The sequence below is a fragment of the Buteo buteo genome, chromosome 1 (assembly GCF_964188355.1).
Source record: "Buteo buteo chromosome 1, bButBut1.hap1.1, whole genome shotgun sequence".
Lineage (NCBI taxonomy): Eukaryota > Metazoa > Chordata > Aves > Accipitriformes > Accipitridae > Buteo > Buteo buteo.
In genome coordinates, this window is record NC_134171.1 from 55,586,727 (window position 1) to 55,611,439 (window position 24,713).

Below are 24,713 nucleotides of genomic sequence, written 5' to 3' on the forward strand. Positions count from 1 at the left end.
TTCTGAGACTTTCTTCTCAGGTTCATCAAGCCATACTTTCTTTATTGCCTTTCTAATGTTTTATTAGACAGGTGTAAAGATCTCTGGATGTGTTCTGCTGTTCAGCAGCTGCTCAGGATTGCTGAGTAATAGTTCTGGCAGTATCCACAACTTTTCAAAGCTCAGCAATGAAAATCAGAGCTTTCATAAGCAGAGCAATGATGTCTGATGGTGAAACACAGTGATCATATTCTTCTAGAGCTTCCGTGCAGCTTTTCTTTTTCATGTTCTGTTCTCCATCTCCATGGTGGCCAGGGAAAAAATTGACTTACACTGAAAAAAGGAAGATTCAAGTTACACTGCAGAAGAAAACTTCCTCTGGGCATGGATAGCAAAAAAGGTAGATTGCTTGGAGATGGTGTGGCACCATCATCTTGGAGGTCTGTAAGACCTGGTTAGGCAAGCGTGCCAGAGCTGATCTTCCCTGGGGACAGCAGGGTGAAGCAGAGAACTTCCCTGCCTATTTTTCTACAGTTTTGTTAACTTGGTGCAGCTGAAGCTAGGATTCAAAGAAGGATTTTTCTTTAAGAAATGCCTGAGAGCGCTGCAGGTGAGTATTTATTTGTGTTACCAGAAACTAATTTCTTGTCTTTTCCTATCACAAAACAGTACAGTGATTAATCTCTGCTTCCAGTGCAATGCTTTAGTGGGCCATGCCTGAAATATGCAAGGGTGTCCTTCTTGAAAATCTTGAGAATAAGACAGCCAGGCCTGTAGATTGCAAACAAGGAATAAATGTGCTTTCTTAAATAACATGCCACAAGCTAGAACACCAGAGTGCCGACCAGTGCTACAACTTGCATACAATATGTAAATCCAAAATGCAAAAAAAAAAAAAAAAAAAGAAAGTACATTTAGTGATCTCCAAAGCCAGCAGTATGTGCTGCCTGTAGAGCTTTGCTGGCTTTCCTTTTCAGTCCCACCTCACCTTTTCTGTGCGCGCCACTGTACAAGGGGAGCTGGAGGACAATTATGGTTGTCAGGTACCAGTAAAATAAATAGGTGGAAAGAAAAAGCTTAGAGAAGCAAAGCAATTTACTGCCTGATTTTAGCCTGAAATCAGAACCAAGAGGGGCACTTAACCACTGAATAAATGTTCCTACTTGTTAAATAATCATATCTGGCATTACTGAACATACTAAATCCACTCCTGAAAGGAGTGATAGAATCATGGAATTCAGTCATGAGGAAGCAGGTTCCCAATTGATAGTAAGCACTGATAATAACTGCCTTGCAATGTCTCCCAACTGGCAGTTCAGGAAAGGATCCAGATCTTCAAATGTTACAGCAGCCCCTCCCCTCGCAGCCTGGAGATATTCGAACATAGAAAGATCAGAGGCTTTTATCTACCATTTCTGTCTGTTTTGTCATTGTTTACTCACAGTTGCTATTTATTGTCCCAGGCTGTTCTGCTCGCAAACTGATTTTAGCTAGAAACTGCCACAAATGCAACTGAAAACAGAGATGGTATTTCTTTTGCCTGAAGAACATCTGGCACTGAGAAAGTTATCTTTGTATCTCCATGATATGATCCTGAACGCTTCTTTCTCTATCACTATAGAGCTGGAGTTGGGAATTGTAGGAATGGGGACAACAAAGTGGTTCATGGTTTTACTTTACTGTAGATCTTTATGTAGGTCGTAATCCTCTGAACTGCATAGGAAATTGCACAGGACTGCTACCAGGACTGTAGCTGGTGCTGCTTACTCTATCATCTATTTTTTTTAATCAAAAAGTTGGATGCCATTTGGAACAGATATTGTGTCTCTCCAGCTTTGACTAGAGGTCTTTCAGAAGCACCTTCCCACGGACGCAAAGAGAGCCCCTCCCGAGAACCACTGCTTTAAGAAACATTAACAAATTTTGAAACCAAAGGAAATTGCTGGAATCACCCACCAATCCAGACTTCTTTCAATTACCTTTCACCAAGACTTTTATCAAGGACTCCCAAAGCATTTTCAGCCAGCCTTTTATTTCAAGATTTCAGCTGCTGTTTGATCCAAAGCTGAAAGAAATCTGTAATGCTCTGCTCTATCTGGCCCATCTTTCTCGACTTCTGAGTTCTAGCTGGGTGCAAGATCTAACGTACCTTTAAAACTTAATTCTCCAGCTCAGTTTTACACTTCTACAGAACATCATAGCTGTTTTCTTATACAGATAGGCATTGCATAAATCCTTGGATTTGATATCCTGTGCATGCAAATCCCCAAATCTAGTTCTGAGTTTTCCCTATGTATCCACTCAGCTTAAGGGCCAAATCTTTCTTGCTTTCCGCAAGACTTAGGCTTTTGAAAATAGGACTTCACGTTGAGCCCAGACTCCTGGAGGCCGTCCAAGGTAAAGATGGTATAGATAACTGATGTGAAGATATAGATAAGAATAAGTTTCAAGAGTAACTTAAGATCCTTCATTATGTCTAAACTGGTGGACCCAGGCATGAATTCAACCTTTTTTTTCCAATGTCAACCTCAATTAACATCTGGAAAATGTTTTTCACACAGCAACAAAATACGTGTCCCAAAGAGCTATTCCTTTTAAAATTTAAAAATAATCTTAGTATTTCTATAGCACTATAGTGGAAGAAATATGGGTCAGCTCTGGGGAAAGCGTGAAAAGGCGAAGGGCCAGAATTACTGGCAGATTCCGATTCCTTAATAATATTTCATCCTTTCACCTCCCACTGAAATCAACAGGCTGAGCTGAATAAGGGAACCATACGGTATCCAAACATCACAGAACACATAACTTTGGCAACTAACACTACTGCTCTTCACCTGAGTCGATCAATTCTCCCTTTCTCCTTTTAGATATGTCATCTTCTTCATAACGTTGAACACATTATGAAGTTGTCTTGCAGCATCAGCAGTAGTACCTCTCCCTAGGCATCCTAGTCACAGAATTAGATTGTATTTCCCAGTCAATGAATCTATCCCTCTGCTTTGTAAAAACCAAAAGTTTTCCCAAATGATCCCTTTCATCAATTTACCAAATAAAGTTAAGCTCCTTGTACTGCATCTCAGGGAAGTGCTGTTCCAGAACCTCACTTCCATTTGCTGTATTTGGATAAAGACAATACTGCACTATGTGAGATCTTAATGGCAGCTCCCTTTTAATGAGTCCGGCTGGCTATTTGCTTAGGTTGCTTTTATAGCGACTACTTGTAAATCCCAAGCGATTATAAAAAATGAAGTATACTGGAAAAACAAGGTTTGCAGCTTGCACTCTGTTCTGTAGGCAGACAGTCATGGTCCCCAGGAAGCCATTTTGTTGTCATAGCTACTTGAAAATTAACTGAACAGCAGTATGAAAGACTTCTACCTTGCAGTCCCTTCCACATTCTTTGAATTTCTTGAATCCTTCCTTGCAACAATGGCCCGCTGTTTCTTACATGTAGCAAAGATGCAGGTATTTTCTGTTAACTCTGGCTCTCTTGTGCTCTTCCCCCATCCATAGACACAGAGGATTCATGAGGAGGTAGATCCACAATTTCATGCCAACCTTGCTGGCTTTATTTAAAAAGAACTGATAAAAGTGTTTTCAGGAACAAAATATACATCTTAACACATGCCCCACAGGTCCTGACACTTTGTGTCCCCACGTGTGACAACTCAAAATCAGCCCGTGCTTCATGTTACCTCGGTGCCTCCACGACAACAGCCTCTTCTCTACCTGGGCCTTACAACAAAGCAAATGGTAACAGGCCATTTTGGGTTGCAGGATGTGGTGGGTTGACCCTGGTTGGATGCCAGGTGCCCACCAAAGCCGCTCTATCACTCCCCCTCCTCAGCTGGACAGGGGGGAGAAAAATATAACAAAAGGCTCGTGGGTCAAGATAAGGACAGTTTAATAAAGTGATAGCAAAGGTCGCGCGCGCGAAAGCAAAAGGAAAAACAAATGATGTTATTCTCTACTTCCCATCAGCAGGCGATGTCTAGCCGCTTCTCGGGAAGCAGGGCTTCCGTACGTGTAGTGGTTGCTCCGGAAGACAAAATGCCCCCCACTTCCGTCTCCCTTTACTTAGCTTTTACATCTGAGCTGATGCCATATGGTATGGAATATCTGTTTGGTGAGTTTAGGTCAGCTGTCCTGGTTATGTCCCCTCCCAAGATCTTGCCCTGCCCCAGCCTGCCATTGAAGGGAGGGCAAAAATGTTGGAGAGACAGCCTTGATGCTGTGCCAGCACTGCTCAGCAGCAGCCAAAACACTGGTGTGCTATCAACACCTTTCTAGCTACTGATGCAGAGCACAGTGCTATGAGGGCTGCTGTGGGGAGTATTAACTCCATCTCAGCCAGACCCAATACACAGGATCAGAAGCTAGCAGCTGCATGGACCCTTTCTTAGAGCTTCTGCTATCAGCTGCCTTCTCTTCTTGACAAGATTCCACAGCATCTTAGCCTGTAAGTTATCCAAACGTTCGTTGTAATGACAGAGTCACACCAGTCACGCTCCTCTTTTTCCCCCCAAGTGTAAAAAAACCTCCCCACACTTCTTCCATTTATTGCTTTTCTCCAACTTCTTGTGGACAATGCCACGTATTCCCACTTCTGCCGAGTACAAAAAGAAAGTGTGCCCCATTTTTCTGCAAAAGACCTTAAAATCATGACGAGCAACTTAAATGTAATTTATTGATGACCGCAGAGCCAAAGTTTTTACCCTCCTCTTTGTTCCCAAGATGGCTTGCAAAACCTACAAAACCAACAAAAAATTAAATGAGTAGCAGTCACTCACAGGTACAATGTCCTGAAATAGCTGCACCTGGAGACCACAAGCTAATGGACTGCTATGGCCCCCCTGTGCGACCAAAAGCACTGATTCTGGTCCACCATCACAGGGAGGGAAAAGTCATCTCCCACAGCTGTGCTTTCTGGAATATGAGCAGTGGTAAGGAAATAGGAGCCTGTGAAACCCAGACACACAAAATATCCTGTGACTGAGTGTCTGAGTCTACATGATAACGCTTGTAAACTTGGAGGGTTTCTAAGGCGACCTGAAAAGTGTACTGGAGTTGCAACTTCAGTGTAGCAGGAATCTGGGTTTTGTGGACAAAGCACCATTGGAGAAATCTCTGGCAATAAACGGTGGCCACATTGCAATTTAGATTTCTAGATTTTCTTTCTGTTACTAGATTCAAACTGCAATCGCATGACTACATTTAAGATCCTTACTGGTCAATGCCTGAAAATACATTTTTACGCTTACTCACTTAACCCCATTAACCCTACTTGATGATGACAATTTCACCTGTTGAAACTATGTAGCACTGCACTTGTACTCTAGAAAAAATCATCCCTAAAATCTTGTCCAAAAGCATGAATTTTCTTGAACACAAAACCCCAAGGCCAGGTGATTTTATAGTCCTGTGCACAGCCTTTTTTTCTGTGTCCACACGCAAATACTAATTCTCTACAGAAATCGGTTATTTCTGGTCATGAATATCCTCATGTTAAAGAGGAAGAGTGCTAAAAACATAAAGGATGAAGTGGAGGTACACAAGCTCTTCCCTCTGCTAACGTCAGGCAAAAGATGCGGCTGTGCTGCTGCCGCGGTGGCGCACAGTTCAGAATTGTCAACAGAATCGGTTCTAGAACCTCCCCGGATCACCAGCCCTGCGCCTGTCACAGCTGCTCAGCAGAGCAGACAAGCCAGGCTGCTGCTCGCTCAGCTGAAGACCCCTACCCAAGGAAAGACGTGAATCCTTGCTACAGGGTGAATCTTACCTGCTGCAGCAGGCAAAAAGGTACTGCCGACTTAGCATCCTGCCGAGGAGGACCTCTACTGCGCTGTTTCTCAGGTAGTTAGACCTTTCTGTCCATTACATCACTTACACACTTTCCGGGTACAGACGGAGAACTAGTGAAAAAGCAATAAATGACCTAAGTTTCATTTTCTCTCAAGAACCCATTAGCACAGTCAGATAGAAGACTACTCTAAATAACTGTTGTACACATCCTTTGTAAGGAAACAGGAAGCCTTCAAGTATTTTTGAATACTGCAATGATAATCAACATTTTGTGTGCGGTTTTACCTACAATACAAAAATGACAGCGCTGGCTGGTAACATTGTTCTGTCAAACATCCAGTTGTTCATGGTATCGCTGCATTTAATTCTACTGATTTAAATATTAACAATGTCGTAAGTTGCTATTTTGGTAAAGTAACACACCTAAAATCCCCAAAACATATTGTACCAGCAATTACTGTATATAATACTCTGAGGCTGCTAAATAACTAGTGAGATTCTAGAAGTATGTTTCACAAGACCGTTTAGATTACCACAGAAAACCCACTAAACAATTTATTAGAGAACCCTCCCACATGAACTTAATTTTAAAAAACTTCAGTTAGATATAGTTAGTCCTTTATAGAGAGCCAACACAAAAACGTAAGCAGGATTATGTAGAAAAACAGAAGGCCCAGAATAAAGAATGTGACTTCTGCTCCTCCAAGTTACTTTATACATTATTTTGAGTAAGCATTTAATCTTAAGCATATGGAGAGGATATTTTATGGTAAAAAAATTTATAGGGCTTTGGAAAAGCTAGTCTCCCAATTAATTATTATTTTTTTTAAGTTATAAAAGTTGGCTGAGAAATACAAGTGCAATCAGGATGTTACACAAAATAGCCATCTTCATTATTTCATTATTCAATCAATCCACTACAACCAAAATCAGAAGATGTGTATTTTTACTTTTGGTATCAGGAGATACAGGTATTTTAAATTTGAAAAAAAAAAAAAAAAAAAAAGGCTGAGCTTGCAGTAAGCTACAAACCATTTGGATGAACTGTAGCTTCCACCCTGCCTCCTCGTGCACTGAAATGTGATGATTCACAGGTGACAAACACCGACCTTGCCCCAGTTGGTTTGTTAGGGCATAGGATGACCTTAAGACAGGACCTTCAACTATGGAATTTATACTTTTTGGTTTCAGTTGGGCAAGCCTTCTCACGTCTCTTGACCTTCTATGCACACTGCAAAATCTGTCAGTTCACTTGAGTTTTTCCCCTAGTCAGATGTAGTTATGGAATAAAAATGTAACCTTGCAAAACATTAACAGCTACTTAAAAAAGATGTCCTGTCCTTTCCCAACCCTCTTCTCTCCACATATTCCTTAAAATATGCTGCCTCCTGACCCCAGCAGATAACTGACAAATGCTTATTCCATCCTCAGCCCATCCAGGCTCTTACAATCGGCAGCCTTTACAGGTGAATTTCTTCTATTTGAATCTTAGAATGAATCACAGAATGGTTTGGGTTGGAAGGGACCTTAAAGATCTTCTAGATCCAACCCCCCTGCCATGGGCAGGGACACCTTCCACTAGACCAGGCTGCTCAAAGCCCCATCCAACCTGGCCTTGAACGCTTCCAGGGAGGGGGCATCCACACCTTCTCTGGGCAACCTGTTCCAGTGCCTCACCACCCTCACAGTAAAGAATTTTTTCCTAATATCTAATCTAAATCTCCACTCTTTCAGTTTAAAGCCATTACCCCTCATCCTATCACTACATGGCCTTGTAAAAAGTCCCTCTCCAGCTTTTCTGTAGGCCCCCTTTAGGTACTGGAAGGCTGCTGGAAGGTCTCCCTTGAGCCTTCTCTTCTCCGGGCTGAACAACCCCAACTCTCTCAGCCTGTCTTCATAGGAGAGGTGCTCCAGCCTTCTGATCATCTTTGTGGCCATCCTCTGGACTCACTCCAACAGGTCCATGTCCTTCATATGTTGGGGGCCCCAGAGCTGAACACAAGTACTCCAGGTGGGGTCTCACAAGAGTGGAGTAGAGGGGGAGAATCACCTCCCTCAACCTGCTGGTCATGCTTCTTTTGATGCAGCAAACACACATTGCTGGGTTATGTTGAGCTTCTCATCAACCAACATCCCCAAGCGCTTCTCCGCAGGGCTGCTCTCAATCCATTCTCTGCCCAGCCTGTATTTGTGCCTGAGATCGCCCCAACCCATGTGCAGGACCTTGCACTTGGCCTTATTGAACTTCATGAGGTTCGCAAAGGCCCACCTCTCAAGCCTGTCAAGATCCCTCTGGATAGCATTCCTTCCCTCCAGCTTGCCGACCGCACCACACAGGTTGGTGTTGTTCGCAAACTTGCTGAGGGTGCACTCAATCCCACCGTCCATGTTGGCAACAAAGATGTTAAACAGTGCTGATCCCAATACCGACCCCTGAGGAATGCCACTCATCACTGGTCTCCACTTGGCCATTGAGACATTGACAACAACTCTTTGAGGGTGACCATCCAGCCAATTCCTTATCCAGCGAGTGCTCCATCTGTCCAATCCATGTCTCTCCAATTTAGAGACAAGGATGTTGCGTGGGACAGTGTCAAATGCTTTGCACAAATCCAGGTAGATGACATCAGCTGCTATTCCCTTATTCACCAACACTGTAACCCCGTCGTAGAAGACCGCCAAATTTGTTAGGCATGATTTGTCCTTAGTGAAGCCATGCTGGCTGTCACCAATCACTTCCTTATTTTCCATGTGCCTCAGCATAGTTTCCAGAAGGATCTACTCCATGATCTTGCCACGCACGGAGGTGAGACTGACAGGCCTGTTGTTCCCTGGGTCTTCCTTTTTTCCCTTTTTAAAAATGAGGGGTTTATTTCCCCTTTTCCAGCCCGTGGGAACTTCCCCAGACTGCCATGACTTCTCGAATATGATGGATAGTGGCTTAGCCACTTCAGCCACCAGTTCCCTCAGGACCCGCAGATGCATCTCATCAGGTCCCGTGGACTTGTGCACCTTCAGGTTCCTTACATGGTCTCGAACCTGATCTACTCCAATGGTTCTTCTTTCTCCCACTCCCTGCCTTTGCCTTCTGCGACCTGGGTGGTGTGGCTGGAGCACGTGCCAGTGAAGACTGAGGCAAAAAAGTCGCTGAGTACCTCAGCCTTCTCCAAGTCCCAGATAACCAGGTCTCCCATTTCCTTCCAGAGAGGGCCCACATTTTCCCTAGCCTTCCTTTTATCACCAATGTACCTACAGAAGCTTTTCTTGTTGCCCTTGATGGCCCTGGCCAGATTAAATTCTATCAGGGGTTTAGCTTTCCTAACCTGATCCCTGGCTGCTCGGACAATTTCTCTGTATTCCTCCCAGGCTACCTGTCCTTGCTTCCACCCTCTGTAGTCTTCCTTTCTGTGTTTGAGTTTGTCCAGGAGCTCCTTGTTCATCCATGCAGGCCTCCTGGCATTTTTGCCTGACTTCCTCTTTGTTGGGATGCATTGCTCCTGAGCTTGGAGTATTAACCAGCTTGCTTGGGCCCCTCTACCCTCCAGGGCTTTATCCCATGGTACTCTACCAAGCAGACCCCTGAAGAGGCCCAAGTCTGCTCTCCTGAAGTCCAGGGTAACAAGCTTGCTGTGCGCTCTCCTCACTGCCCTGAGGATCCCGAACTCCACCATTTCATGGTCGCTGCAGCCAAGGCTGCCCTTGAGCTTCACATTCCCCACCAGCCCCTCCTAGCTGATGAGAACAAGGTCCAGCATAGCACCTCTCCTTGTTGGCTCCTCTATCACTTGGAGAAGGAAGTAATCATCAACGCATTCCAGCAACCTCCTGGATTGCTTATGCCCTGCTGGGTTGTATCTCCAACAGATATTGGGGTGGTTGAAGTCCCCCATGAGGTCTAGGGCTTGTGAACGTGAGGCTGCTCCTGAGAGCCTCATCTGCTCGGTCTTCCTGGTCGGGTGGCCTGTAGCAGACTCCCCCTGTAATGTCACCTGTCCCTGCCCTCCCTTTAATCCTGACCCATAAGCTCTTGGTCAGCTCCTCACCCATCCCCAGGCAGAGCCCCACGCACTCCAACTGGTCATTGACGTAGATGGTGACACCCCCTCCTCATTTCCCCTGCCTGTCCTTCCTAAAAACCCTGTATCCTTCCGTTCCAGCACTCCAGTCATAGCAGCCATCCCACCACGTCTCCGTGATGCCAGTAAGATCATTGCCCTGCAGGCGTGCGCACATGTCTAACTCCTCTTGTTTATTCCCCATGCTACGTTTGTTTGCATAGAGGCATTTAAGTTGGGCCCCTGATGAAGCTGACTTACTGGCTGGAGTGGCTGGAATTCCTTTGTGCTGCTCTTCAGGTGCTCTCCTGCTGACCTGTGATCCCTTTCTAGGCTCTGGGCATTCCCTGCTGACACTGGCATCAGACCGGTAGGAGTGGGATGGATTGAGGTTCCCCTCCCCCAGCAACTTTAGTTTAAAGCTCTCTTCGCCAGCTTGGCAAGCCTATGACCGAAGATGCTCTTCCCCTTCTCTGACAGATGGACTCCATCTGCCACCAGTAGGCCACGTTTCTCAAAGCGAGTCCCATCGTCTAAGTAGCTGAACCCCTGGCTGTGGCACCAGTCCCGTAACCATTTGTTGATTTGCCAGGTTGACTGGCTCTTTCAAACCCCTTCCCTCTGACTGGGAGGACTGATGAAAAACTACCTGTGCTCCAGAGTCCCTTACCACCGCTCCCAGGGCTCTGTAGTCCTTCTTGATACTCCTCAGACTGCTCCTGGTTGTATCACTGGTGCCCACAGGAAACAACAGCAGCAGATAATAGTCAGTGGGCCGTACAAGGCTTGGTGGTCTCTTGGTGACATCCCTGATACAAGCCCCCAGTAAGCAGCACGGCTCTCTAGAGAGTGTGTCAGCTCAGCCTCTGTACCTCTCAGAAGAGTGTCGCCTACTACTATCACCTGTCACCTTTTCTTAAGTTGCGCTGGTTGTTATACAGGGAGCAGACTGGGCTGCCTTACTCAGGTCCAGAGTCTCTCCTGATGTAACTCTTCTGTGTGACATTTGCAAGGCGCCTCAATGAAATGCCATTCTTAGGATGTTCCCAATCTTAGACGTTATGGTACTGAGTATTCTAAGTAAGTGCCAGAGGCAAAGAACACTGTGACCATTAATGACTGCTACTACAGGAAAGGGAAAAAAACCAAACAAGTTAATGGTCATAAGCTGCTAGTGTATTATTCAACCTCTAAACCCAAAATCTAGAGCAGATACCAAGTACTAAGAGACATGGGACTGCCCCTCTGCATACGCAACCCTTAGTAAAGACAGAAACCAAAAAGGCCTGGTCGTCTCCTTTGCTATCGTCATTTGTCCCTGCACTTTTCATCACAAGTCAGAAAGCAATCCACTCCCCCTGCTTCAATATAGTCTGTTACTACAAAAAGGTGTCTCAGATATGCACAGGAAGGAGCGGCACACACAAGCAGCATTGGTTGCCCGAGGTAACTACCTAGGAGTGGAGCAGTAGCTAGCTTGCTTCCACCCTCCTGTGCTTCTCCAAATTGTATATGCAAGAGGTAGAAACGACAAGAAGAAGAGTAACTGAAATTTCCACTACCTTTCCGTCTATGTGAGTTCATGTTCTTTACTTCACCTCCAGTGTTTGGCCTCAGGCCATCAGCAGAAGAGCCAACCCGCTCTGCCGGAAGACGCTCCACAAAAGAATAAGAAAGTTTACACAACAAATACTGATTTCATATCAGTGTACGAACCTCAGTTCAACCACAACATGTGGAACTACGACCGATGTTACTCTCAGTCTAGCCGCTCAAGGGAAAGGTACTACTTCTCCAGGAATGTTCCCCATCCTAGGATGGTCTGTCACATGCCAGGTAAGAGTTGTTGAGGGACCACACAGATAGCCTGGACAACTGCCCTGGCAAGCACAAAGAGAAATGCGAGCATAACGTGATTTTGTTCCAAAAGCACCCACTGCTCCTGTTTCCTGTTTCCAAGAGAAGCATTTCATCCAAAAAAGCCATTACCTTGATTTCAATCCACTAAGCATCTTTAGCACTAAATTCTTTACAAGGTACAACTAGAACTATTTTGCCAAGACAACTGTCTGGGATTTCTTTTAAGCTAAAATAATTTCCCTCAAGCTAAAGTAATTTCTTCCTCTTTCCTTCTGTGCTCACGAGTGTACCGTAAGTGCCAGAGACGGGTTGTCACAATTTTTTTCTCTATTTCACTCTCATCTAAATAATTCTTGTACCTTTCCAGGAGCAACATATTGCACAATGCAGCATTTAATAAGAGTAACCTGGTGCTCTAAAAACACCATGCTGCTCTGCTGGATGCTAGATCTAGCTGTGATTACTCTGCCTATACCTGAAAGGAATACAGTCAAAATCAGTGTGCCATTTGCATCAGCAGACAAAATAGGGATTCTAGGGATTGGCTTTTGTTTCAAGAAGCTGACCCTGTAGGTTTGCACAAAGACACCTTTCTGGCAGCAGCTGAAGGCAAATTGCTGGTACACAGCCAGATTTATACTGCAGAAGGCATAGAAGGATCATGAAGGGGAAAAAAAATCTCTGCTGAGTTTTTTGGGGACAGTTAGAATAAGTAGATATTTCATCAGGATTGGTATTGGTAGCTGATGAATCTGTGATACAACTTCTGTAATAAGGGATGAAGGATGATGCAGGACCAAATCAGTTCGCAATAAAATTTAATTTCTTGTGTCTTGGAAGGGGTGCCTTGGAAGGAACGAAGCAAGACTCCTCCTTTCAGATTGACCACCCAGCATATAATGTACACAACTCTGTGTATCTGTGTGTGCATATGTATGTATATATATATATATATATATATAAAATCTACCTAACGTAGAAACATAGAACACATAAAAAATAAAATACATATTTGTGTGCATCTCTCTCTTTTTCTAGAGGCTGGTAAAAAAGACAAGTTGGCCACAGCCAGCAAAGACCAAAGTCTTACACAGCTTAGCCAGATTAATTTGGTGGATATATTTGTACTCTCAGTAGAGTAATGTTCAGCTGTAATTACTTTCTGCTTAAGATTTGTCTTATGTCAGATACCAAACAGAATCAAGGTTCTGAAAATCCTCATCAGCTACTTAATAGCACTGCTTCTTTGCCATGTTAAATCCAGTTTGACTTACACTAATGATAAAAACAGTGGCCGTTTATAAAATTCCTTTTACCCTGGCGAAGAAAGGAGGGTTCTAGTTCTTCATTAAATGCTGCAACTCTCATTGAAAACTACAAGCTTTTTAAGAGAGGTAGAACAATGATTCTCACCTCCTGATTGGCATCGCTAAATGAGCATTCTTCACCCTACCTGGCCACTCTCCAGATTTTATCTGCAACATTGTCACTGTTCAGGTAGTGATTGATCACACCATCCTCTGTAACAGACTGCTTTTGGCCCTCTGCCATCTATTCAAGTATGCCAAGTCTACACACCATTCCGTAAGCCCTGTATTATTACACACAAATTTCAGATTTGATACCCCTGCTTTCCATTCTTCCAGCCGAGACTCTCCTTAGAGATCACCTGTTAAATTAACTGTGGGTGTTTATTGTACTAAAGACTGTATCCTTCGTTTTTTTGCACAGGATTAAACAACGCTCCGGTCTGTCTCGTAAGAAGCAACTTTTCAAGAGAATACCCATCTGCTGGCAACAAAGTCATCCTCAAGCAAGAAGCTGAACAAGAACACGTGCTACCTAGGAATGCCACAAGCAACATGTCTGCCAACTGCTACCTTCCAAAGCTCGAGGGCTTCACGCGAAGGCAGCTAGGCACTCCACAGTCCATGACACGTGAGTAGAGGCACCAAACTGCCCTATTATACAGCAGCAGAAGAGGAACCTGAGCCGTTAAAGATGCAACCGGGTCTCAGCCAGGGCACTGTGTCATCACAGCTCAGGTCCAGGTAAAGGGAACATAGGGCAATGAATGTACATTTAAAAGGCAAGTGTTTCTTCCCTTCTATGCGTGTTAGTCACCACAGATTTCTCCTTGCTAATTACCCTTGCATCTTCATAGCTTTTAGAGATTATATGCACACTAGACATCTAATAACTTCACAATTATCAGCAATTATGCCATCCGTAAGCAACACTCTGCAGTAGTAGCTACACACCACTGTAAGCATGTATCTATGAAATACACTTTCCAGGATTTTCTTCAGATGTCTTAGGCATCTCAGCAAATAATTGCATTAATGTACTATGTGAGGTAGTAAAAGCACACAAAAAAGGGAAGAAATAGACCCCCTTAGAGATATCTAAAATATGGCTTGTGCATTTTAGCAATTAAAAATGTCCCCCACCCCAATATAACATAAGGTGTATCTTACGGCCTTTATTCTTCAACTTGAGAAAACACTCTGCCTGTTGATTTCCAGGAGGATGTGCAGATGTTCCTGGAAGGATTCAAAATAACCCTCCTTCACCTGAAAAGGTAGGGGAAAAAAAGACACAGCTCTTTATTTCGGCACTCTCTCTCTCACTTTCTCAACACTGTAACCTGAACTGACAGTCTCAGACTGCTAAGGAGGACAGCACAGAACCAAAAGGAGGGATGTGAGGATCCCGTGTGTAGAACATGAGAGCTTGGAAGGGAGACGGTGTCAAGTAGGGTAATAACTAAGCCATAACTGTATCACTTTCAGCACTGTAATGTCACTGTGCTTCGCTAGCAAGAAAAATGGCCAAACCCAATGAAGATGGGAATAAAATTCACTTTGTTTCAAACTGCTGAGGAAAAAATGTCACACTATACAACAAACAAGCACAAGAAAAAACCTCCTCCCTTCACAACACAAAGATTCTTTAGATTACTTACTGCCAACAGTTTCACTTTTGCTGACACTGTTTTGTACAAGCGGCACGCTGGGCTTTAGATCCAACTTTGCTGCTGTGTTCATAAATTCCAGTAAAAGATTCTTTCTGCAATAACTCCTTAGTCTCAAGCTGCAGGCTATCTAATGACTCGTCTCCCCTATTACAACCGCATGAGAGCTGAGGGCTAAGTCAGTATTCCATTACAAATGGTATCGCAAGGAGGATTGCACGCTCTTGAGAAAAAGGGAATGCAAGGGTTTCTGCACTGCTACTGGATAGGAGAGGGCACTACGAAGACGTTTTGCAGTAAAGATGCTAAAAATAAGGACTCACTTTTCTCCTAACTTTTCTATTTTAACTGGGGGTGGGGCTCTCTCGAAATGTTATGTCGTTCCTGAGAGATGGGTATAGTAAAGACCATGCTTTATTTTTACTGTTCATTTATACATGCAAAACACAGTTCTTCAAACTGCATTTACTGTGGTTTGGCTGCAAAATAACTATATAATGGACAGATACTGGCATATAGCCTCACTCAGTAAACTAGCCTGTTAATAGCTGTTAGCTGCCTTTTGCTTTTCCTCTGCACTTACAAACAGAACCTTCTGCCAATCACGTTTTAATTCCTCGTCCTTTAATAGACTGGTGAAGCCTGCACACAGAGAAATGAAGAGCAGTGGCTCAGCAGCATGCTACAAACCCACGATGGAAAAGCAAACAGACCACAGAGGTCCAGATTTAATCCCTTTCTCATCTGATTTCCATCAGTAGTTACCTGGCATCACTTTCATTCTCATCCAATGTTACGCATTATGCCACAGATATCTATTATTATTCTCAGTGACTGTATATTAGAAGCTGTAACAATTAACCTATCCAATTAACCTACAGGTGGCTATATTCAAGCAAATAACAGTTTTAGATGTGTTTTCTGTTGCACAGCCTTGCTGGGGACTAGTGTTAACCATACACTTCACGTTGCCTTTAATTGCTGCTTAAATGGAGTCAAGCCATTCCTTTACACATTGTTTTCTATTTTGGAAAAGCTTTTGAAAAAACAATTCCAAGCCTCTGCACAATCTGCAAACAGAGAGGGAAACCACGTCGCGTCTCTCACCCAGCCCTCCACTCCACTCATCAACTTGGATTACAGTCCCTGCATCCAGAAGAATGTGAATTCTGACTCGAGATACCTGGATCAGAAAATAAAGGTAAGACACGAGTGCTACAGTATATGGCTTCCTATGATGTTACACATTTTGATTTCTCCTGAGGATGGCATGGGACTTTATTGGTCAGATTCCCTTCCCCCACTGCCCCAGTGCGGAGTCTACTGACTTTTGTATTTAGCATTTACTCTTGAGTTTCTTTCACCTGAACACAAGCTGCTATGGGCAGTCACTGGGGGAGCAATGCAGCTAGCACACGGGCTGAAACTTGTTCTCTAAAACCAGCCTGCAAATATTACATCACATGCAAGGGGCTTTATATGTAGTAAACACTGCTTAGGATTTCCTTCCTGTGTCTCTGAAGCGCTGTGTACACGGGACTCACTCAACATCACCTTTTGCAGACTGCTGCTGTCCTTAGCTTATACTGTGGCAAAACTGATGGGTCATCTTAGGCTAGGCAATTTGCACAACTGTAGAACTGCACACTCACACAGCTAGAGCTTAACTAAAACACATGCAAAAACTGTTGTGAATCAGCTTCTCTTCCTTCAGGGTAACCATCCTGTACATCTTCCAGGTGCTGGAAAAACTGAGCGAAATTTTGCAGACAGATTCAATTACCGAGATCCAAAAATGGTTCGCAAGGGCAAGTAAAAAAGGTAACACGTGCATCTGTATCCCTTTCTGAAAAACAGGCCCTCTTGTACATTCGCATAAACCCCTGAATTTCTCATAGACCTGAACTGGAGGGGGTTGCTGAGGTGGAAGGACTAGGATACAGTGAAGTGTGCTTGGCCCAGTTGTGGCTGTGCTAAGCAGTAAGGCGACAGTACACACAAATTAGTCACTCAGACCTCAGCGCACTCAGGTTTGGTGCAGGGTGGAAAAACGTGCTCTCCCAGTGGAGCTCTGGGCTGCTGTGGGCTGGGGGGAGGCAGAAAGCAAACATAACATGTCTCTCTGATGTCCTTAAGCCCTTTGAAAATGAGGTAAGGGAACTCCTGAATTCCCCCCTAAACATCCAGATCAGCGAGTGGGAACTTTAATAACATTTCTACCTTCACTTTTCAGAGAAAGACCTTGTGTCCAGTCTGATACATTCAGAGATGACTGATAAAGCTGTGCTGAATTCTAATGAAGCTACAGCAGAGAACATGAGTAGCCAGAGTCCAGTAAAGCCTCTCCCTACTCTTCAGAAGGCTCCAGGAGGGGAGATGAATCAGTCCAGGTAAAATCTGATGTGAGGTTGCTAGGATTAGGGATAAGCCAAACCTCAAACCCAGAAATTTTTGTTTTCTCCTCCCATGAAAAATGCAACTTTGTGACTGAAGTTTATCATGCACAGCCTTCATCAAAAGTGCTCCTCACTACAAACAACCCCACACTTTTGGATACAAATTGAGTTATTACAGGAACATCACAAAATTTTAGGAGCACTTGAAACCCCTTTGAGAAAAACCTCCCATATATTGCAGTGCACAGTCTATACCAGTTGTAAAGTCAGACGTTCTCTTTTTTTCACTCAGGTCTTCGGCTAAAGAATCAGGGGCCAGTCGAAATGTGAAACAGAGTAAGTAATGGAAATTATAAATGTTAAGACACATGTGTCTAGGACGCTAGTCACCAAACAGTACAGGGACTGTGAATGTTCAGAAGCTCTAACTTTTGCCTTCGCAGCAGGATGCAAATTAGAATCATAGAATTCAGTGACAATATGAGAAATGACATTTAAAACCTGAATTTAAGTTCTTTAAGAGCTAGATAGCCAAGACCCTCCATCCTTGCAGCCACTCAATTAGTTTCTCTTGATACGACATTCATGTAAATCTTCTAACTGCTGTAACTCAGAAATACAGCAAGGTGAGGGACATGCGTACAATTGCACCTGCCTCTTGCTAGAAAGAGGCACTCATTTAATCTCTTCACTAAAATCTGCTCCTGTAAGTCATATAAAAGCTGAAACTCCTGCCAGTCAACTTTGGGATTTGCCCTCACCTAACACATCTCCCTCACCCTTTGCAGGCGAAATCAGGCCTTCTCAGACTTTTTCAGCTACCAAAGCCCGCTTTTGCATCCTCTACCCAGTCAGGGCAAGCCAACAATACTGGCACTCCCAAGAAACACCACTATCACCTCTTTGTGTCCCTTCTGAAGCACACAGAGGCAACAAAAGTCAGTCCCATAGTACGTTATCATTTTAATAAAGCCATTCATGCCAGTTCTAATGCTACCAGCATTTACTGTTGTTTGTAACTCTACTGGAGGAGTGGGTGAAGAGTAATCTTACGTGAGAATGAGAAGGAAAAAGAAGAAACCTCCAAAGCAACCCTCTCCTTTTCGAAGTGGTGTCCAAGGAGGCTTCTTTGCTAATGAGTGGATGTGCTTCTCGTCTGCTTATGGAACAAAGCCAAACCAGTCTAACATAATCCTAAGCCTATCCTGATAACATACAGCTTCCTTTTTCAAAATGTTTTCCAGAAAGGGAGAAAGAATGTCATTTGCTTTCAAGGCTGAGGAACAGAGGTCCAGGACAAGTAGACAGGCTGCTCCCAGGGAAGAACTCCAACTGAGAAAGTGCTATGGAAAGAAGAGACCATCCTGCCTTCACACTCTCATCAGAAGTCTGACCTGTGCCACAGCCACCCCAAACAACAGATATCCCCCTTTCCAGTGGAGCCCCCCCCCCCCCCCCATTCAGAGCCACTTAAGCATCTCCCAGTCACTATCACATACAGAAATATGTATTCTTAGCAGTTATGTTATAAAGATATCTGTTCAGACTCCCTGTTAAAATAATTTTATGCTCATTATATTTAGTCCTCAAGCAATTCAACCAAACCATGCTGCAGAGGTACATGAGAAGTGCGCTAAATGAAAAAAAAGGACAGAGGCAACACTTTTGGGCACCGGATTCATTGTTTTGTGTGACTCAGCCAGGCCTGCACAAAGAGCTCTTGTGTGCAGACTTGACTCTACAGTCACAGACATACTGGGGTAAGAAGAGGGGCACACACACATTATCTGCAGAGATGCACATCAAGCCCTAGGCACTGGAAGAAAAAAGACCCTGGATTTTCAAAATCTGGCCTGCAGACTAACTGCAGATGTCTGCCTCACAGCAAGCTAAAATTTGCTTCCATAGTTCTCATCGTTAGCAGAGAAGAATCACAAACCGTAGTATCCAATGGGGGGAGGAGGGGGAACATGGGACACGAATGGGACAGGATGACACCAAACAAACATTAAAACCACCATGCAAACCTCAAGCCACCAAAACAGAGGCCAACAATGACAGAAACACATCTGGCCCTTTTTCAGGCCTCGTGAGTGAACTGTGAAAGGAGGAGAATCGGGGTTTATCTGTTTTAAACATATCTCTGTCAATCTCTTCTCACAAAACCAAAGAAAGGTGATAAATCGACCCTACTTCCATTTATTTTCCAGAGCAAGATTATTCAGTGCAGACAGGCTCATTCAAAACATCTGGCTGTTTGATGGGCAAGGAGAAAAATCCTGTTAGCACAGCGTTAAGGAAAGAGGAGCTTAGCTCAGAGCAGAGCTCAGTATACTCTTTCCAAGAGCCCCTGCCTTCACTTCAAATCACGTCTACTGCAGTAACAACTACCACCTCCATTCCCATTTCCCACTGCAGGAGAGGGCTATGCTAAGACCTGGGGGACAATCTCAGCTCTGCTTTCCCTTGGTGCTCACTCACTGCTGCACATGCCTAGCCATGCTAGAGCACCAGATGAAGCAGGCTGGGGGGCTTGAAGTAACCTGTAGCCGCAAATCAATGAACGGAGTATTTGTGAATGGCCAGCAGAAGGCTGGTCACCCAGAATGGTCGTGACACAGGTCCACTTGCCAACTCAGACCACAGATGCAGAAACTCACTTCTACAAAACGATTTAATGGGTATCAGTTTAGCAGATATGTAATTCCTATACAGCTGTGCAAGAGTATGAGCCTGCAGGCCATGGCAAATGGGAGCAGAGCTTCAAGCAAGAGAGGAGCTGGCAGTGCTTTGAAACTTCCCTTGTGTCTTAGGTGTAAACATTACAAAGTCAGCTGGAAACTAAACCGGAAACCAAGTGAACTGGAAACCAAACAGCAGGGTTGAGTGACTACACGCTGACCGAGTTGTGGTAATGACTTAGTGAATGGGGCAGATACTTGACCAAAAGCTTTTGGGCCATACTCAGATTGCCTTAATTCCATATAAATCTCTGTCCTTAGTGTTTCTTATCAGCTGTCTCTCAGCATCATGCTGCATTAGCTGAGCCTGAAAAACTTAATTATGCCTCAGAGGCTCACTGCCAAACAGAACCAAAATTAACGCAACCACGTTAACATAGTCTTGCAACAGCACGGTTGCATTTCCTTCATGAAGCTGATAGGTTACTGAGCAAACATGTTAGAGCCAGAAGGGTGACTGATAGTTTGCAAGGACAGTTACAATCGCATCTTCGCAGTCATTTCCCTTCCCAAAGCATCTGTTACTGTATTTGCTAGATGTCTGAAAATAAAGCTTCCTCAGGGGCACTTCACCCATCCTAGTTGTGGTGGGTTGACCCCGGCTGGACACCAGGTGCCCACCAAAGCCGCTCTATCGCTCCCCCCCACCAGCTGGACAGGGGAGAGAAAATATAGCAAAAGGCTTGTGGGTCGAGATAAGGACAGGGAGATCACTCAGCAATTACTGTCACAGGCAAAACAGACTCAACTTGGGGAAAATTAATTTCATTCATTACCAATCAAAATCAGAGTACGATAATGAGAAATAAAACCAAACCTTAAAACACCTTCCCCCACCCCTCCCTTCTTCCCGGGCACAGCTTCACTTCTGAATTCTCTACCTCCTCCCCCCTCCAGCAGCACAGGGAGACAGGGAATGGGGGTTGGGGTCAGTTCATCACACGTGGTCTCTGCTGCCCCTTCCTCCTCAGGGGCAGGACTTCTCACAGCCTTCCCCTGCTCCACCGTGGGGTCCCTCCCATGGGAGACAGTCCCCCACAAACTTCTCCAATAGGAAGCCTTCCCATGGGGTGCAGTCCTTCTGGAACAGATTGCTCCAGCATGGGTCCCCCGCCGGGTCACAAGTCCTGCCAGAAAACCTGCTCCAGCGTGGGCTTCTCGCCCCATGGGGCCACAGGTCCTGCCAGGAGCCTACTCCAGCGCAGGCTTCCCACGGGGTCACAGCCTCCTTCGGGCATCCACCTGCTCCGGCGTGGGGTCCTCCACGGGCTGCAGGTGGATATCTGCTCCACCGTGGACCTCCATGGGCTGCAGGGCGACAACCTGCCTCACCATGGTCTTCCCCACGGGCTGCAGAGGAATCTCCGCTCTGTCACCTGGAGCACGACCTCCCCCTCCTTCTTCACTGACCTGGGCATCTGCAGGGTCGTTTCTCTCACATATTCTCTTTCCCGGCTGCGACTGGTGTCGCGCAGGTTGCTTTTTCCTTTCCCCTTCTTAAATCTCTTCTCCCAGAGGCGCTACCACTGTCACTAATGGGCTCAGCCTTGGCCAGCAGGGGGTCCATCTTGGAGCTGGCTGGCGTTGGCCCCGTCAGACATAGGGGAAGCTTCTAGCAGCTTCTCACAGAAGCCACCTCTGTAGCCCACCCCGCTACCAAAACCTTGCCATGCAAACTCAATACACTAGTAGTAAAGGAAGAACAAGGTTATGTTCAATGTGTGAATCTCAAGATCAGAATTAAAGTCCTTTATGTTGGGAAGTCTCTCAGATACGTAGTAACCTGTCAATCCATCCTGAACTTTGCCATTCCCCAATACAAATGCTGCCCAGTCACGTTTTCACCCTAAGCTTAAGCTGTGTATGTGTCCTCCGACGCCTTCCTTGATCCTACCTGCCTGCTTTATCAGTGACCTGGATTCTTTAGCAGGAGATGCTGAAGCAGATTCTTACAGTCACGTCAGGGTGCAGCAGGGATGGAGAAACTCTTCAGGCTACTCTGGCAAGGCAGCTGCATTTCTATGTCCTTTAATAAAATTAGATGCCCTATCTTCTGAACTATCACTTGTCCCTACCCCCAACAGCTGGGAGTCTGCTGTCTTTAGGATCTGTCTGCTGTTACTGAGAAGGTTTGGATAGTACACCAATTTAAATGGTCATGCATCCACGTCAAGTATTTCTAAATGTTTCATGAAGTGCTCAGCTTGCAAACCAACATTCCTCTGCAAGTATTTATTTCTGTCCTTCTTCAGAGAGGTTATGCTGTCACTGCAGATCTGGCCTATTCAATAAACACGTAAAATCTTTGCATTGTGCAGTGAACACAGAAATGAGTTATGCACTTTATCGTGATAACTAAATATGGGCAAGTCTTCAGAGCTCTCAGAAAAAAATCAAAGAACTGAGCTCAGGCAGCTGTGCCACCATTTAAAGCAATTTCATTAAGCAGTTAAGAAAAAGAATAAAATGCATTAGGTTAACATCAACTATTACCAACTCTACCAACTACCTCTCGTGTGACTGAGAGGAAAAGCTCGGTATCCTCCTAATGCTCAAAATTCTTATTTCCACACATACTTACTAACATGGCTGGGAGCCTTAGGTCCACTTTGAAAGAGAAAGTAACTTGATGGGGCATTTGCAGCCCCTCTAGCAAAACCATTCTGAGGCAGAACTGTGCGTAGCTTCATGGTGAACATACGGCACAAACTGTTTCTATATTCCTGTTTTTGGAATCAAACCAACTTACCGCATCTCCATGAAGGCAAACAAAAATCTTTGGCAAGCTTATATAAATGTACATTCCAAACCCTAAAAAATTCAGCAACTGACCTAAGCAGGTCTGGGAGTCACCACAATCTGAAACATGCTAACTGTCCTCCACAAGCTGCTCTCCAGTTTTTGCGCTCTGACGTTGCATCAGCACTGTCACTGGAGAACCTTTCAACATTTGTACGTGAAGAGTAAGTTTCTTTTACCTTTAGCACCATCAGGTCATCAAAGCTGCAGTCCACAATGAGGCGAAGTGTACTAGGAACAACTTCCCTTCGCATACGCTTTCTGTCATTCACTTCACTACTGGAGTCCGATTTTGACTGACGTTCAAGTTTTCTCTTCTGGCGTTTTTCTTTTCGTTTCTGCCTAAAGAGACAAACAAACAAATACATCTTCAAAAAGTGCTGCCAAATCTGCTGAGGCACGTGTTATGCACACAAATGCATACTTCTACGATCAAGGTGGTTGTCCCATGACCGTGGTAGTTTAAACTTATCCTGTTGCTTCCATTTGTGCTAGGCTGATACCAGCATGAAACACACCCCCCATCTTTGTGAAGTTCTGTATATACCTACAAAGACAGACATCTGACACAAATTCAACGAAGTCAATAGTGGGAGTTGCGTGGATTTACGGGTGCTCCGAGTCAGGTCTCATAACAGAAACAACCAAAAAGATTGCCAAAATTGCACTATCGGAATCGGAATGTGGAAGGCAATTTACCTCCTGTTTCAAGTTTTTCAAAAGACTTCTGAAACAGTTGTTTCTTCCCTCTGGTCCCCTGACGGGAGCAGGCAGTTGGGAGATCAAATTTCGGAGACAGCAACTTTAACAGCCACTCTCTGGGGGAGGAACACTTTGCATTCAGCAGGACAAGGATAAACCACCACCAGCCCATTTGCAGATAAGGTTTCTCTCAACAAAATAAAACAGAAGCTCATCATCTTCCAAAACTATTTTAACAGGTTGTAAGTCAACATAACTTACAGCAGAGCATTTCATGTGTCAAAAGAAATTTTTTTTAGTCACTGACTTTGTAAGATTCACCAAGTCTGACAGCACTGGGGAAAGAGGACGCAGCCCATTCAGAAAGGGACAAAGCCACATGTTACTTCTCCCCTCCGACAAACCAAAAACATGCAAGTTTGAATCCCTCCCGACATCCTCTTCAAGTTGAGGAACACTTCTAGTATGAAGAGAGAATGCTTACCTTTATAGCTTCTTCATATGCAGATGGAGTAGCCTGTGACTACTGCTTTAAACCTGGCATGGGAGAAAACTAGTTCAACTGCCTTGATTTGCTAAAGCAATCCACACGCAAATTCTGCTGACACATCATTATTATTAGCACTCAATACTACACATGATCCTGCAAAAGCTATTTTGCAAACCACACCTCTGTAGATCTTTCTGTTCTTCCCACTGTTTCTGCTTCAACAGCTTCTTCCTTTGCCTCTTGGACATGGGCTCAAGGCATTCTTCCTTGTCTGAGCCTGCCTCCTGTCTCTCTACCGGACTGTCACTTGACTTCACCTTTCCTTCCACATCAGGAACTTCAGGAGACATGGTGTTTTCTGTTGGCACCTCTGGACTTTCTCTTGGTGTTTCTGATGACATTCGCTTTTGGCTGGGTTTCCTGACTTGTTCCTCAACACTTGATAAATATTTCACTGAAAGCAAGCTCTTCCCTCACCAATCCTGTAAGAAACAAAACAGTAGTATGAGTGTTATTAACAAGAAGTGCAATTAGAAAAAATATTACTCTACACCTACTGTAAACCTGAATAAAGAAAAAATAATAAGTACGAGATGGCCTTTTCTTGTTTAAAGCTAGGTTAGTGCCTCTGCAAACAGTAACATGTAAAATACCAGAGAGATTATAATCTGTATTCAGATCCCGTCTAAAACTCTGCCTGCTACATTGCAGCTATTCAACAGTTTCCAATTAGAAACTCTGTGAAAACACAACGGCATAAAAGCAGGGAATCACACTGGATTAAACATAAAAGAAAAACCATCAGCAGTACTATTATGTGTACACAAACTATTTTCAAACATAGAAACAGAAAAAATCAAAGAGGTTATCTTGTGATAGAACTAAAGCCATTTGGGGGGAAAAAAAAAGGTGAAC

General features: G+C 44.4%; 2 protein-coding genes across 45 annotated transcripts in view; one reads left to right on the forward strand and one right to left on the reverse strand.

Annotated features, from left to right (window-relative positions):
* The window catches only part of LOC142032347 (alcohol dehydrogenase 1-like), a 330,614-nt gene that overhangs the window by 102,338 nt on the left and 203,563 nt on the right, over positions 1-24,713 (reverse strand). For 38 of the 43 annotated variants that reach the window (XM_075031193.1, XM_075031006.1, XM_075031212.1 and 35 more), the window contains 6 exons: positions 23,979-24,280; positions 23,793-23,845; positions 23,306-23,424; positions 22,786-22,948; positions 14,174-14,269; positions 5,759-5,891 (listed from right to left, as the gene is read on the reverse strand). The gene's annotated coding sequence lies outside the window, so the exon portion shown is untranslated. Of the gene's footprint in view, positions 1-5,758; positions 5,892-14,173; positions 14,270-22,785; positions 22,949-23,305; positions 23,496-23,792; positions 23,846-23,978; positions 24,281-24,713 lie in introns of all 43 variants that reach the window. The other 5 variants (XM_075031131.1, XM_075031239.1, XM_075031076.1 and 2 more) reach the window with 5 other exon arrangements.
* Positions 18-18,519, forward strand: LOC142032645 (uncharacterized protein C4orf17 homolog). 2 transcript variants are annotated; one of them, XM_075031521.1, is made up of 8 exons: positions 11,488-11,672; positions 13,428-13,634; positions 14,222-14,277; positions 15,707-15,871; positions 16,410-16,491; positions 16,904-17,060; positions 17,359-17,402; positions 18,311-18,519. In XM_075031521.1, the coding sequence occupies exons 1-8, from the start codon at positions 11,570-11,572 to the stop codon at positions 18,400-18,402; spliced, it is 906 nt and encodes a 301-aa protein (XP_074887622.1). In that variant the 5' UTR covers positions 11,488-11,569; the 3' UTR covers positions 18,403-18,519. The 2 variants fall into 2 exon arrangements, with proteins under 2 accessions (XP_074887613.1, XP_074887622.1); XM_075031512.1 differs by lacking the exons at positions 11,488-11,672; positions 18,311-18,519 and adding an exon at positions 18-589 and having other exon boundaries at positions 17,359-17,523.

What these genes read in the sequence shown, in the direction of transcription:
- LOC142032645 (XM_075031521.1), top strand. Translation starts at nt 11,570, where the DNA reads ATGTGGAACTACGACCGATGTTACTCTCAGTCTAGCCGCTCAAGGGAA. An exon ending in GATGGTCTGTCACATGCCAG is followed by an intron (nt 11,673 to 13,427) that starts GTAAGAGTTGTT and finishes TTTTTTGCACAG; the next exon opens with GATTAAACAACGCTCCGGTC. An exon ending in ACCCTCCTTCACCTGAAAAG is followed by an intron (nt 14,278 to 15,706) that starts GTAGGGGAAAAA and finishes ATTTTGGAAAAG; the next exon opens with CTTTTGAAAAAACAATTCCA.